Source organism: Camelina sativa, chromosome 7 (assembly GCF_000633955.1).
Source record: "Camelina sativa cultivar DH55 chromosome 7, Cs, whole genome shotgun sequence".
In the NCBI taxonomy this organism is placed as follows: domain Eukaryota; kingdom Viridiplantae; phylum Streptophyta; class Magnoliopsida; order Brassicales; family Brassicaceae; genus Camelina; species Camelina sativa.
In genome coordinates, this window is record NC_025691.1 from 22,340,556 (window position 1) to 22,355,708 (window position 15,153).

Below are 15,153 nucleotides of genomic sequence, written 5' to 3' on the forward strand. Positions count from 1 at the left end.
GCCAGAAGTGGTTGAGCTGCGGTCTTTGCTGTTATGCAGCATACGAGCTTCGAATCTTGACATGTTCGCCTTTTTGTTATCACGCTGGCCTGACTTGTCATTTTCTTCTTCTCTAGCAGCAGCAGCCTGCTCGGACTCTTGAAGAAGTTTTTTGGTGTTTAGAAATCTTCCACCGGACCCTCTTGGCCTTTTGAGAGCATGAACATGTCGAGACTCATGAAGATACGGCTGTTGCAAAAAAAAGAAAAACAAAGATGAGCAGAACAGTTTTAAAGAGATGCTTTTTGTATGTATTGGCTCATAAGGTGAAGTAAAATACTTTACGGGCTTTGATTAGCTTGTTCTGAGCCTCTAGCTTGGCACGTTGCTGCCTCCTCCTCATGATTGCGTGGTATTGCTTTGCATTAACAAAGACCGGCTCATTTTCTGTGAGCTCCCCTGGTAAAGGAACTCGACCCTGAACTGTACCCACCATTTGAGGATTGCATGTCTGCAAAAGAGATTATTAAGAGTCTTGAGATCTGATGGAAAGATTAAGCTGAAAGAAAATATGGGAATCCATTTCTTTGCTAGGGATAAGCATGGGACTGCTTCATAGTATAAACAAATTTAATGCAAGCATACCAGAAGCAGAAGATGTATGAAACAAAGGGTTGTACTAACCTGTGGATGTGGTAAGTAAGTTGTAGCTAATAAACCACCAAAGTGTGGATCAGCATAGTGATATGAGAAATTAGGCTGCATCATGTATAATACAAGATATCATCAGTCCACCATCACAACTTGCTATTATTACATATTCATATAGATTTACAATATTACCTGTGCAGGAGCAAAGTGAATATTCGGATATGCTGTCATGGAGCCTGATTTCGGATTAGTTGCAAACCCTTTCCGCTGAGTTTCTTCAGATCCTAGACAAACAACTGACAAGTCAGAGAGAAGATAACAATAATTTTTGGCAAAAGGATGATTCTCTTGTCAATGACATAAGCAGAAAACATATATACCAAAGAACGCAATATAAGATAAGCAACCAAAATCAACTCAAAACTTCAAGCAAGAGTCTTTAACATAGAAGATCACATATCAATATATTTTCAGTAAACTCTAGATATTCTTTTAAAACGAACCTGATTTAGCTGAAAACGAGATTTGCCTGGAAGGGTTGTCATCACCACTACTAGCAACTTCAGTGTAAGATTGACCAGTGGACTGAGTAGAAGATGAGTCCTGGTCCTGAAAACTAATTTGCTTAGTGGTCTGTACATGACCAGGCCTTGAATCCACCTTCAAGCTTAATGAATCAGTAGAACCGCGACGGTTAACAACATTGGAATCAGTAGGAGGAACAAGTCCCCAAGAGATGCTAGTGTTAAGATATGGCAAAGTGGAATGAGTAGCTGAATCTTTCTTATTCATCTGATGCATCATAACAAAACGTCTTCTTCTTAAACAACCTAAAAAAATCATTCAAAAGATTAGATTTTTAGAAAGGGATGCAGAAGGCAGATTTAAAGCTAATGATGATCCAAGTGGGTGAAGAAAAAAAATTACAAAACCAGAATAGAAATAAACAGAAGTAAGAACTTTCTAAAATTGGTGTAAATTGTTTAATAGTCTACAACGAAAGACCTGATTCGATCGTACTATCTTGGGTAACCAAAAACGATAGCAGAAGCAACGATTGGTCGAAATTAGAAATTTTTTTTCCGACCAAGAATTAAAATTTGTGCCATCACTTTAGGCAAAAAGGCGTTGACTTGAAAGGTGAGAAATTTGTAGCAAAAGAGTTTCTAAATCAGTAAGTAAAAAAACATCCAAAATCGCACGCCACAAGACAGATACACCAAATAAATCGAACCAAGAAAAAGTGGAAATTTTTTGACAAAGAGATTGAAAACATACAAAGCCCTCAAAGACAGATTCATAAACAGAGATAAAAAGGTATAGAGAGAAAAAGAGAGAGAGAGAGAGAGAGAGAGAGAGACCTTTGAGATTCGCAGAGTTAGAGACGAAGGGACACAGATCAGTTTTGCATGTCTCTCTCCCTTATTGNTGAATCCACCTTCAAGCTTAATGAATCAGTAGAACCGCGACGGTTAACAACATTGGAATCAGTAGGAGGAACAAGTCCCCAAGAGATGCTAGTGTTAAGATATGGCAAAGTGGAATGAGTAGCTGAATCTTTCTTATTCATCTGATGCATCATAACAAAACGTCTTCTTCTTAAACAACCTAAAAAAATCATTCAAAAGATTAGATTTTTAGAAAGGGATGCAGAAGGCAGATTTAAAGCTAATGATGATCCAAGTGGGTGAAGAAAAAAAATTACAAAACCAGAATAGAAATAAACAGAAGTAAGAACTTTCTAAAATTGGTGTAAATTGTTTAATAGTCTACAACGAAAGACCTGATTCGATCGTACTATCTTGGGTAACCAAAAACGATAGCAGAAGCAACGATTGGTCGAAATTAGAAATTTTTTTTCCGACCAAGAATTAAAATTTGTGCCATCACTTTAGGCAAAAAGGCGTTGACTTGAAAGGTGAGAAATTTGTAGCAAAAGAGTTTCTAAATCAGTAAGTAAAAAAACATCCAAAATCGCACGCCACAAGACAGATACACCAAATAAATCGAACCAAGAAAAAGTGGAAATTTTTTGACAAAGAGATTGAAAACATACAAAGCCCTCAAAGACAGATTCATAAACAGAGATAAAAAGGTATAGAGAGAAAAAGAGAGAGAGAGAGAGAGANCTCTTAAGCAGTGCTTAATTATATTTCTTTAATTTATTTGGCTTCACTTTACCCAATACACAGAGAATAATTATAAGGGAGGCTCTCCGCCTATCCCACCTTATAGAATCATCAAAAAAAAAAAAAAAAAAAAACTCTTTTTAAAAAAATTATTTGAAATCGCCCAACTATATTAGATTCTTAATTCCCTAACATAGTTTTAAAAAATTTTAATTTGGAGGAAAAAACCAAAATGATAACATTTAAAAAGCCAATAAATAAATGTAAATTCTTGAAAGGTAAACGTACAATTCAAGATTTTTTTTCTTTCTTCTCTATAAATTAATGATTCCTATCTCTACAAATCCGTTTGGCACTTTACCTTTTATTTGTTTTTAAAGCTCATTAGCAATATTATAATACTATAATGTCTTTTACTAAACTTTTCCCCAATCTTTTTTTTTCGAATATAACTTTTCTAATAAGTATATATATATTTTTTTCTTTGGAAGGCTGTATGATTTCTTAGTTCCATTATCTCTAAATAATGATTCCAAAAAAGTATTAGCTAATCTTGGCCACGTTAGCTTTTTGGTTAAGTATATTGTTTAATGTTGTGTGAAGCTTTTGAATTGCTAATATGTTTTATTTAAGCTTTTTTGTCCGAAGTATGTTGTCGTTTCCAGATTATGAAACCTTTTTTTTTTATATATGTCTGAACTGAACCGTCTTTAGTTTTTTCGCTTTAAGGTCTTTTACTCTCTAGTTTTAGCCGCCCTTCTCCATGATTTATCTCTCACGCACTCATATGCTCGTGATCCACACGCTCCTGAGTTGTAGACTTGCAACCATTCTCCTGTTAATACAACAACAATAATAATACAATCATATTCTCTCTATTTACATGGTATCAAAGCCAAAATGATCTAACGATCGGCTCCGTTCCTGTTTCTAAACTATATATTTCTTTTGTTTATTTTTGTTTTTAAGCCAAATGCTTCCACATTCAAGTTCATCATAAACCTCTGAATCTAAGCCATCGAACTTCTTTTTATTCAAGTCTACCATCTTAGACCTCTGGATCTAAATCAAGTACTTCTTCTTTTATAATTTTTATTTTCAAGCCAAAAATGCTTCTGTTATTCAAGCTTATATATATCATAAGCCTTTGAATCTAAGTCGATAATTTCCTTCAAGCTATAATGCTTCTTTCTCTTTAATTCTCTCCAAAAAAAAAAAAAAAATCGGATTTCCTTCTCTAACCAACTTTGATGTCGGCTTCCTCAACATCACACAACTCGTCACTGAATAAGCTCTTTAGCAAAATCTTGCTCAACAATAACAACTCATCTTCTCATTTCATAACCGGATCTCCTTCTCAACACTTGGACTTGTCAATCTCAAGCCGTTATTTCCGCTTCGCTTCATCACCCCTTGAGATTGAGAGGGCGTATTAAGGAAAAATATCATCATATCACCTATGATTACTCAAATCCCATATATTACTCTAATATACATTAATTATATTAGTCTATGTAATCTCTTTAATTATGTCATTTGATTATGATTTGTGCTTATATATAAGTTGTATCATTCTATTTGATAATACAACAATAATAATACAATCATATTCTCTCTATTTACACAAGTATGGATGGTGGTTTAAGGAAAAGTGTAAGCTTTGTCCAAACAAAAAAATAAAGAAAAGTGTAAGCATGTAAAACGAGATAGCAAGAAAGGGATTGTATAATACTAAAACTTAGGTTGGGTTCTTAATCAAGTACCTAACCTTTTTTGCAATGAAATAAAAGCTTTAGTGCAAGTTAAGCATAGTCATCCTTCCTTTACCCTTGGAAGTAACAACCAAAACATAATCATTGCTACTCCTCCTTGTTTTCTTGTTTCATTTTTCTTTTTAATTCCATATGTTTATGGGCTTTTTAAGTCCTTGATTGATCCATGAGAATTAGGACACGTGGGGTATTGGGTACTCATCTCCTATGAACCAAATTCTAAAAGTTAATCACCTTTCTTTGGACCAAATTCAAAGGAGACCAAGAGATAGAGCTATTATAGAAAAAAAGTCATGATAAGCGGCTGGACAAGAGCAACTATGGAAAGACCAAATCCTTCATTTTTATCTTGTCTCTCAGGTGATTAGTGGCTGAACCACTCAAGAAAGATTACTTGAAGATGGTATATATTTGATACCGTATTTTGAAAATCAGAAAATGTGAATGATAATTTTCAGGACGTGTTAGTTGTTTTAATCAAAAATGACTCCATCAAACTCTCCAAATTTTTTAAAATATATATGAATAAGACGGGAGTTGCAGATGCAAGAGATGATTCTGGCAAGTCAAGTAACCATCAATGTTTGTTGCAGACCAAATACGAGATCAGTCGGTTGGGTTGGTTTGAGAATTTCCTCAGCGCTGCTTTATTTTGGTTATAATTCATACACCAAACTGTAATGAAACCCTAGCAGAATTGGCATAGATGGATCAAGGAAATGGAAAGACTTTGCAGAAAATGTTAAAACCTTACCATTCCAGCTTCAAACGAAAGCAGTTGTGAAGAGATATCCGTCAGCGTCTTCGGAAGAATGAAATGAGGAACCGGAAAAAGTTTCCAACTAGGGTAACCCAAATCAGAGGTAGGCTGATCCTCGTCCATGTCAATGGGGCTTCTTCAGTTTCCAGTAAGCAAACACATTGCCGTGAACCCTACGAAAAAAGGAGAACCCATTGATAATCAGACGGATAAAAATAAAAAAAAAGACTTGGCAGTTAAACTTACCTCTTTACTATATTCTTCACCTAAACAGAGTTCCATCAGATGTTCTCCTTCATTGAGGCGGGGGCAATGGATAAGATCAAGTTGTTTGATCGAGTGATTTGAAGAAAAGGAAACATTCTCCAGTGAATCGCAGCCGTGTGCATAGAGATGCATGAGGCCTACAGGAAGCTCCTGTTTCACTGATTTGAGTTTCTTGCAGTTATTGAGGAAGAGAGTTCCCAAGGATGAAAGATCTCTGATGCTTGAAGGCACTGTCACAAAGTCATTCCTGCTAAGGTCTAGATATGTTAAGTTGGTGAAACGACGCAGTTGATGTGAGAACGTTTCAACGTTCTTGCAGTTGTCAAGCCAAAGCTCAAGCAAGCAGTATGTGTCCCCTGCTTCAACCAACGATTGGAGGTTCTCACAGTCAGATAGTATGAGCGTCTTCACTTGAGCAAGCTGTGGCAGTGATGTTATTTTCCTGCATTTTTCAAGGTTGAGGTACTTCAACTTGGGCAGTTCTCCCACGGTTGTTGGTAGGTATTCGAAATCGTTTCCGCTGAGGTCCAGTGTCTCTAGGACTCCCAAGCAATTAATGTCGTGTGGGATTTCTTGAATGTTCAAGTTGACCAGCTTTAGCTCTGTCAGAGTAGGAAGGCGAAGCATGCTGTAAAACATGAAAGGAGCATTCAACTCTTTGTATCTGAACTTCTTGATGTTGAGTGATTGTATGTCGCAGGGATCTCGCTTGAGCTGAGATGTTAGTATTGTCTGGTCCATCACCTCCAATTCATCACGGATCTGTTGCTTGGAACTAAAGGAGATGTGCTCTGTTTTTCCGCTGAGGCCCAATACTTGTATATATATTTGGCCCTCGATAGATACATCTCTAAGAAAATCCAACTGCATTTTTTCATTCGAAAAGCTCAAAGAAAATATACTCCCGTCATCAATCCTGACACCCGTAAGGACGCCGCAGTGGACTGCGTTGAGTTTTGTAAGCTTGGCTAATCTCCTCAATGACTCTGGGATATTTTGGAGCCTCGTGCAGCCTTCTATTATCAACTCCTCAAAGTTGATGGCTGTGGAAAGATCTGGAAGTTGTATCAAATTCTTCGAGCCTCTCACATCTAGTCTTTGTAGATTACTAAGGTTCTGAACCAATATACAAGAAAATGAAAAAAAAAATATATTCATTTGTATATATATACTATATAGAGAACAAATCAAGCATGATTTCTAAAGATAGCTTACCACGGTTGTATCCCAGAGGCTCTCGAGGTTGCTGTATCGTAGATTAAGTTCGGTAAGGTGGTGATGTCGGAACAATGGCAAGGTTTTTAATGAATAAGCATCCCAGTGTAGTAGCCTAAGATTAGGGGGAAAATAAAAACCTTCTTCCCTGAGCTGCACGTTGGACTTTGCATCGACCAAGTGCTGGTGGAACTTGAGAAATTTGATGCTATGCATTGCGTTAAATACCGTAATACTCATAGGCAACTTGTCAGCCATCTTACACATGTTCAATGTTACACCTTCAATTTCGTCTGTACCCTGTACGTGGATAGAAGAAACATGCACTTATCCAGATGAGTTTGGCTTACAATAACAAATGAAATATATCTCAAAAGACTTACACTGTTGTAAGCCAGGACATCATATATCTCTTCAGGTTCCCATAGACACCTTTGTCTGGAAGGCTTATACCTTGACTCTTGGCGCACAATTTCCCTTCCTGTTTGTACGACCAAGACATGCATGTTTATAAACCCATCAGTTGATATGCTGATAAGAGACTTGGCCTTTAGATGATGTATTCTTGGGTGACCATTATCAAGAAGGGAAGTGACATGGCTAAAAGGGTATCCATTAAGGAGGCAAGCAACATAAAGGAAAGCCATTTTGTCTTTGTCATCTAAACTGTTGTAGCTATTTCTCAAAATCTCCTCGACATTCTTATGAGGCCTTTCTTCAAGTATATCTAGTTCACCTTTCCACACCTCTATAGGTGTGTTTTTATTGAGATATAAGGCGTAAGCCGCAAGTGCAGAAGGAAGGCCGTGAGCTAGCTGAGAAGTTCTCATAGCAAGTTGCTTAATGTCATGAGAAGGAGATGATCCTCCTCCATAAGCTAATTTTTCAAAGACCTGGAGAGCATCCTCATCGTCCAAGCACTTAACCTCGTATATATTTTGTACTCCACAGGAAGTGAGCAGACCCTTGTCTCGCGTGGTTATGATGATTCGGCTCCCTGGACCAAACCAGCTCGTCTCTTTTGCCAGTGCACGAACCTGCTCTGCTTCATTAACACCATCAAGCACAATAAACACTTTTAGGTGCCTTAGTCTTGCCTTTATCTCCCTAGATCCTGCTTCAACACTATGGAAATCAAAATGTTGACCGCCGAGGATGCTGACGAGGAATCTTTCCTGCAACTTGGAGAGACTCTTGTCCTTATAAATCTTCTCAATGTCTTGTATGAAACAACGAGCTGAAAATTGACCTGAAAATCGGACATAGAGAAACTTGGCAATGGTGGTTTTGCCAATGCCTCCCATGCCCCATATCCCTATCACTCGGACTTCATTTTCAGACCTCATATTCAAAAGGGGATTCATCTTCACCATGTGTTCTTCCATCCCAACTAAGTTATCTAAATTGATCAGAACATCAGGCTTCATCTTTTGCAGTCGGCTTGAGATCATTTCAACTATATCCATTATCATCTTTGCCTCATCCGTGCTACATGAAATACAAGCATTAATTTGTTACAGTCCCAAAGATGTACATACTCATCAACTTATTTCAATCCCTAAGCAGGGTTTCTTTTTTTTTTTTTTTTGGTAACCAAGATATAAATCCTAAGGGCTGCAGGCAGATAAAAACAGAGAATGTTACCAGGTCTCGCAATGCGTGCCTGCCAGAGTGCCAACTTGAGCGAGAGCTTCTTTCCATTTGAGAATCTTATCTTGATCTTTGTGCAGTTGTAACGCAGCCTCAAAGCTTCCTCTCTGGTGTCTCACGTCAGAAGGTTCTACTTTGTAGAAAATGGGAACTACTTTGATCTGCTTCTCACTGCAAAGCGCCATAATCTCCCGTAGTTCCTCCAAACACCAACTTGAAGTAGCGTAGTTTTCAGAGATAACAACCACAGAGAACAAGGACGTTTTAATTGCCTTGACTAGTTGGTCAGAAATGATGTCGCCATTCTCGAGGTCCCTATCGTCTTTAAAGGTGCGAATTCGTTTGTCAACAAGTGCTTTGTGCAAATGGCTGACGATGTTGTGGCGGGTATCTTCCCCTCGGAAGCTGAGAAAGACATCGTAGTCTTCTTGAGGAGTTGAAGAGGAAGAAGAAGCCATGGACGATGGTGTTGGAGAAAGAGAAAACAAATTGCAAACAGAGAGAGAGAGAGAGAGAGAGAGTAAATAACTTCACATGTGGGCATTTCATATTGGACCATATGGTTGACAAATTGTCTCCTACGACAGCTTCAGTTACATGTGCACTCTTGTTTCATTCAATTACTTTAATTGTTAAAACTTATAGTTGACCTTCTTACTGAATTTTCACAAAAGAAAATGCAATATTTATTGGAATTTATCATTTATGCAATTGAATAAAAAATAATACTAATGTATACGGAGATCTCGTCTTCAATCCTGTCTTCTATAATTCAAGAAACCATTGGCGTTTAGAAAAGAAAACAAGAAAAAAAAAAAACTCTTTGGAGCAATCTAATCGCTTTGCTTCATAGATGACTTCCTCTTCTTCATCCTCTACCTATTTTGATATCTTCCTGAGCAGCGCAGAAGACACGGGGAAAGGCTTGGCCTCGCATCTGTACCGTTCGTTGTATCTAAGAGGCATTCCGACTTATTTAAGAGATGCCAAGCTGGAAGAGAGACCCTCCTCGTCCCTTGTTTATGACGCAAGGAAATATATCCAAGGGTCGAAATTTGCCGTTGTTGTGGTCTCACAGAGCTATCCAACCTCGGTTTGGTGCCTGGAAGAGCTCCAAATACTACTAAACTTTCACGACCAAGGCCGCCTCTACGTTCTGCCCATCTTTTACGAGGTTAGTTTTTCAGATATAAGAAGTCAGACTGGAGCAGTCGCAGAACCCTTCAGAAAGCTTGGTGAAACATATCCTGACAAAGTTCAAGCATGGAGAATTGCTCTTATCAAACTCACCGACATACCCGGCCTGGATTTACATCATCTGTACTGTACACCATCTTAATCCGACTTGGTTCTTTTAATATATATATATATATATCCAATGTGTTCTCTCTTTCATTCTCTGTTTCACGGTTCCAGGAGCGAAGTGGACGTGGTTCTAAACAGAGTCCTGCTATACAAAAGCGAGGCGATCTACCCGAGAGAAACAAAAGGCGTTGGACTGCTCGGGTTGGATCGTCATATGAAAGCACTGTACCAGCTGTTGGACTTAAAAAACTCGACCGAGGAAGTTCGCTTGATCGGCATTTGGGGTCCAGGAGGCGTTGGGAAAACGACGCTTGCGAGATTCGCCTATGACGATCTGTATAACAATTTCCATACCCATGTGTTTGTAGATAAGGCCGAAAACATTTATTACCAAGACCTTGAAAAGCCACGTTCAGAAGAAACATTAACTTCAGGAGGAGGAATTCGAAGTGTAAGCACCGGTATGATCAAATCAACGGTTGGACATCGGAAAGGCCTGCTTGTGATTGATTGCGTGGACAACCTGGAACAGTTAAAGGCAGTAGCAGAGATCCTTAGCTGGTGTGGTTCAGGAAGTAGAGTCATCCTTATCACGCAGGACAAGAATTTGCTAACTCAATTCGGTGTGCAGCATGTCTACGAAGTCAAGTCTCTGAGATACGATGATGCTCTTCAACTCTTTTCTCAATCTGCATTCGAAAGGCAAAACCCTCCTACTAGTTTTGAATCACTTTCTCTTCGCGCTGTCCAGGTCGCAAGTTTCCTTCCCCTGACTCTTACAATTCTCGGCTCCTCTTTACGAAACAAGAATGAAGAGGAATGGGAGAAGGAACTGCAAAAACTCGAAGGAGATCGAGAGAATACGATTATGGAAATAATGAAGAAAAGCTACACTAGAGAAGATGAGAACGATCAAATCCCTTCATTTATCTTGCCTTAGTTATTAGTGATGATTATATGACAATTAGTTCTGAATAATATGGGTGCTCGTTATATAGCCTTTTATACATAATATTTCATAGATATGTTTAGAGATTTCAAAATGTTTGATGTTACCTTTTCAACAAGAAGAATAACTCTTCTGGATCAACATTGTCTGAAAATGTCTTGTATCCATCTCTTGTGTTCAGAAACCTGCTGCTCCATATCTTAAAAAATAATTTAATCACCTACTTTAAAACGAAACCAACGTGGTGAACTCCACACCAAATTATATCGTCGACCGGTGGAAACCTGAGCTCATCCGGAACTTGAACATGGCATTCGAATTGCACCTCATCAATTTCTTCGCTTATGATGCCAGTTGAGACTTGGACAATGACGAGGTGATGCGATCTAGTTGGTCTTTCGTCCTCCATCATCTCTGATGATTGATAGAGATTTGGTTTGAGGTTAATCCGATATATCCTGCTAGCTTCACAGTCCCAACCGTAAGAAAACGCTGGATACTGGAGATGGAAGGGATTTTCGCAAACAACCGCGATTTGGACACAGAATCCCACAAGCTTGGGGTGAGCTTTAGTCTGAGGTAGTTGGATCCCGCAGGTTCCCTCAATGAGGTTTGAATATCAAAAGTAGAAGGACTCGAGAATATCCTTGTACAAAAAAGTCGAAATGGAGCCTACAGACAAAATGGGAATCAACCGAGTCACAACTTCAAAGGATAAATATAATTTAGGAGGGGTTAATGGTGAAACTGGTTAAAGAGCAGAGAGCCTTACCTCTTGAGAATATTCCTCGTTCATAAATTTAAGAACCAGATCGCTGATACAATGTAGAACGAGGCAATGGCTAAAATCCAAGTGGTTGAAAGAATGATTTGAAGAGAAGTAGACAAGATCCAGAGATTCGCAGCCATGTGCATAGAGATACTTGACGCTCCCTGGAAGATCTTTCAGTGAATAGATTTTCTTGCAGTTGTTGAGGCAGAGAGTTCTCAAAACGGATAACTCTCTGATGCTTGTTGGGATTTTCCTAAAATTGAGACTGCTGAGATCTAGATATGTTAACTTGGTGAAATGACTAAGCTCCTCTGATAGTGATCCAAGACTCTTGCAGTTTTCAAGGCAAAGCTCAACCAACTGTTTTCTGCCTGGAGCTGCTTTTTCCACATTAAGAATTCCCATCAACGATCCTATACTCTTGCATTTTTCAAGGCAAAACTCAAGCAAATTGTTTCTGCCTGCACCAAGAATTCCCATCAATGATCCGAGCTTCACACAGCCAGAAAGTACGAGTCTCCCCACCTGAGGAAGTTGTGGCAGTGCCTTAAGTTTGCGACAGTTACTAAGGCTGAGATACTCTAACATGGCAAGTTGTCTCATGGATGTGGGTAGATACACGAAATCATTTCCACTGAGGTCCAATGTCTCTAGGAGTTCCAACTGACATATGTCGTCTGGGATGTCTTCAATGTTTAAGTTTATCAGCTTTACCTCAACCATACATGGAAAGCCTGCAAAGCTAAGACAGCTGAATTTAACATGATCCATCATGTAACTGGACCGCTCGATGTCGAGTGATTTCAAACCAAAGAAACCAGGGTTATGTAGTTCTATTAGTGATTGATGAGCGGTGGTCTGCACAGAACTAAAAGACAGATGATCTCCGGTACCAGAGAGCCCCGACAACTTAATGAATATTTTTTCCTGGATAGATAGATCTGACAGAGAACTCAGTGTTACTCTTGAATGAGGAAGGTTCAGTATAATCCGATTGAGGCCCCAGCGGCTGGAATCTTGAAGGCCATTAACGAGTATCACTCCCTCAGGACCATCACAGTAAATCACATTTAGTTTCCTCAAATATAATTTATTAATGGACTCTGGGATTTGCACCAGGCTTGTGCAGCTTTCCAATATCAACTCTTCAAAATTCTCTGCGGTCGAAAGTTCTGGAAGTACTCTGAGATTCCGAGATCCTGTTACATCTAGTATCCGTAGGTTTGGAAGCATCTGAAAACAAACAACAAAACAAAAGGAAAACACAGAAGGATTACTTTGACAGGTATGACGTCCTTATTTGAAAGAGAAAAAACAAACATGTAAATCGGATGATCATACCTTAGTTCCATCCCAGAGGCTGGTGAGTTTGCTGTAGCGCAGGCTGACTTCAATAATGGTTTGTGGACGAAAGATAGGTGGCAATATTGTCAATGGATAGGCATCCCAGTGTAGTAACTTCAGATTACGGGAAAGAAAATTATCATCTGCAGTTAGCTGCAGGTTCGACACATTTCCACCCAAGTGCTGGAAGAACTTGAGATATGTGAGATTATGCATAGGGCCAAAAACACTATTCCTCAATAATAAATTCTCAGACATCTCACACAAGTGCAGTGACAGGCCTTCAATTCTTTTGGTACCCTGTTGATGAAAAGTGTCATATGAAGGAAGGCATGTATATCCAAAAACCATCAAGATTAGTGTGGAAAACAATAGCAATTCTAAGATTTTCTTCTTTTTTTTTTGATAAATAAGATTTACTTTTTGAAAGAACTTACTGTGTTACTGTCCGGAACATAATGGATATCTGTAGGATCCCATAAAAACCTTTGCTTGGAAGGCCTCCAATCGGATTCTTGACGTACAATTTCTCTTCCAGTTTGTACTAGCAAGACATGCACGCTTATACATCCATCAATTGAGATGTTGACGAGAGACTTCGCTGCTAAGTGGTTTATCCTTGCATCACAGTTTTTAAGGAATGCTCTTATATACCGGAGATGACCACCATTAAAGAGACATGCCACGTGAAGGAAAACAGTCTTGTCGTATTGATCTAAACCGTCATAGCTAGCTCTCAAAATCTCTTGGACATTTTTATGAGGGGATGTTTCAAGTAGACCTAGTTCATCTTCCCATTCATTTATGGCCATCATAGCACTGAGATGGGACGCAAAAGCTACAAGGGCAGAAGGAAGTCCGTGAGCAAGCCGAGAAGCTCTGATAAATAGTTGCTCAAAACCATCAGAAGGAGGTCTTCCCCCAAAAGCTAACTGTTTAAAAACATCAAGAGCATCCTTATCGTCCAAGCACTTAACCTCATATATATTTTTTACTCCGTAGGAATTGAGCAAACTTTTGTCTCGTGTGGTTATGATGATACGACTCCCTAGACCAAACCAGCTTGGGTCCTTTGCCAGGGCATGTAACTGCTCCACTTTATCGACATTATCAAGAACAAGAAGAACTTTTTGATGCCCGAGTCTCTCCTTGATCTCTCGTGATCCAGCTTCCACGCTCCATAACTTGACATCTTCATCACAGAGGATACGGGAAAGAAGTTCCTTTTGTAGATGCTTAATATCATAGCCTTCAGAGATATCCAAGAAACAATGAGCTGGAAATTGACTTGAAAATCGGTCATAGAGACACTTGGCAATGGTGGATTTGCCTATGCCTCCCATTCCCCATATCCCTATGATATGAACCTCGTGTTCACACTCAATATTCAGAAGGAGAGTCATCTTCATCAGATGAGCTTCCATTCCAACTAAATTAATCAAATCTGTCGACTTCATCCTTGGCAGTCGACTTGAGATGCTTCCAACTACCTCGTCTATCATATCTGCCTCATCCACGCTAACATAGGCAACCAAAAAATACATCAACCAGATTGTAAAAATAAGCTAAGGTTATGGCAAGAAAAATTGTACTTATATATGCAATAATCTATTAAAAAAAAAAAAAAAAAAAAACTAGAGAAAAGAAACAGAGATTTTACCAATTCGTGGAATGTTTGCCTGATAGATTAGCGACTTGTGTGAGAGCTCTTCTCCATTCGGAAACCTTCTCCTCCATATCCGGAGCTTCGTACATTTGAAAGGCAGTCGCAAAGCTTCCTTCCTGGTATCTCACATCAGAGGGTTTTACTCCGTAGAAGATCGGTAGAACTTTGATATGCTCCTCATTGTGAAGCTGCATTATTATCCGGAGCTCCTCCAAGCACCATGTAGAAGTAGCATAGTTTTCAGAGAGAACGACCACCGCGAACCACGAAGTTTGTATAGCTTTGACTAGACCGTCTGCAATGGTGTCACCAATCTCGAGCTTCCGATCGTCTTTGAAAGTATAAACTCCCTTGTTGCAAAGAGCCCTATACAAATGGCTACGATGGTTTGGCGAGTATCTGCCCCTCGGAAACTGAGGAAGACATCGTAATTCCTGAGGCGAGTTGAAGAGGACGACGAGGAAGCCATGTAAAAAATATTCTGCTCTAGCTAATTCTTTTTGTTTCCCTTTGTTATTCCTCGTAGTTCCCGGGTCGTGTAAATTTGATCACATGGAGGTTTCCGACAAAGCAGCTGTCTCGAGCTCCCGCTATGAAGCCACGCTGATATGTAACAAATAGAGCCAAGATGTATAAAGTTATTAAAATAGTTAATTAAACTGAAAAGAAAGAGGAAAATTGAAAATGATAGTTT

General features: G+C 39.0%; 3 protein-coding genes and 2 pseudogenes across 5 annotated transcripts in view; 1 reads left to right on the plus strand and 4 right to left on the minus strand.

The window, feature by feature from the left end:
- The window catches only part of LOC104701967 (nuclear transcription factor Y subunit A-3), a 3,253-nt gene extending 982 nt beyond the window's left edge, over positions 1–2,271 (minus strand). The window contains exons 1-5 of one of the 2 annotated variants that reach the window (XM_019227775.1): positions 2,069–2,271; positions 1,134–1,290; positions 823–914; positions 664–744; positions 378–490 (exon numbers count right to left, since the gene is read on the minus strand). In XM_019227775.1, the coding sequence (XP_019083320.1) occupies positions 378–490; positions 664–744; positions 823–914; positions 1,134–1,290; positions 2,069–2,251 (626 nt within the window). In that variant the 5' untranslated portion in view covers positions 2,252–2,271. The other variant, XM_010417749.2, reaches the window with a different exon arrangement.
- On the minus strand, positions 6,780–8,907 carry LOC104701968 (annotated as a pseudogene).
- LOC104701970 (disease resistance protein RPP4-like) lies at positions 9,175–10,725 on the plus strand. 2 transcript variants are annotated; one of them, XM_010417752.2, is made up of 2 exons: positions 9,175–9,743; positions 9,840–10,725. In XM_010417752.2, exons 1-2 carry the CDS (start codon positions 9,277–9,279, stop codon positions 10,666–10,668), a joined length of 1,296 nt encoding a protein of 431 aa, XP_010416054.1. In that variant the 5' UTR covers positions 9,175–9,276; the 3' UTR covers positions 10,669–10,725. The 2 variants fall into 2 exon arrangements, with proteins under 2 accessions (XP_010416054.1, XP_010416055.1); XM_010417753.2 differs by having other exon boundaries at positions 9,594–9,748.
- Positions 11,086–12,220, minus strand: LOC109125482 (putative disease resistance protein At4g11170). The gene is made up of 2 exons (XM_019227119.1): positions 11,450–12,220; positions 11,086–11,349 (listed from the first exon to the last, which is right to left on the minus strand). Exons 1-2 carry the CDS (start codon positions 12,218–12,220, stop codon positions 11,086–11,088), a joined length of 1,035 nt encoding a protein of 344 aa, XP_019082664.1.
- On the minus strand, positions 12,943–15,035 carry LOC104704843 (annotated as a pseudogene).

Bases quoted from the DNA above. Each gene is read 5' to 3' on its own strand.
- LOC109125482 (XM_019227119.1), bottom strand. From the start codon at position 12,220: ATGGATCATGTTAAATTCAGCTGTCTTAGCTTTGCAGGCTTTCCATGT. The intron at 11,350-11,449 runs GTAAGGCTCTCT...TTTTGTCTGTAG, and splicing joins ACGAGGAATATTCTCAAGAG to GCTCCATTTCGACTTTTTTG.
- LOC104701970 (XM_010417752.2), top strand. From the start codon at position 9,277: ATGACTTCCTCTTCTTCATCCTCTACCTATTTTGATATCTTCCTGAGC. The intron at 9,744-9,839 runs GTACTGTACACC...TCACGGTTCCAG, and splicing joins GGCCTGGATTTACATCATCT to GAGCGAAGTGGACGTGGTTC.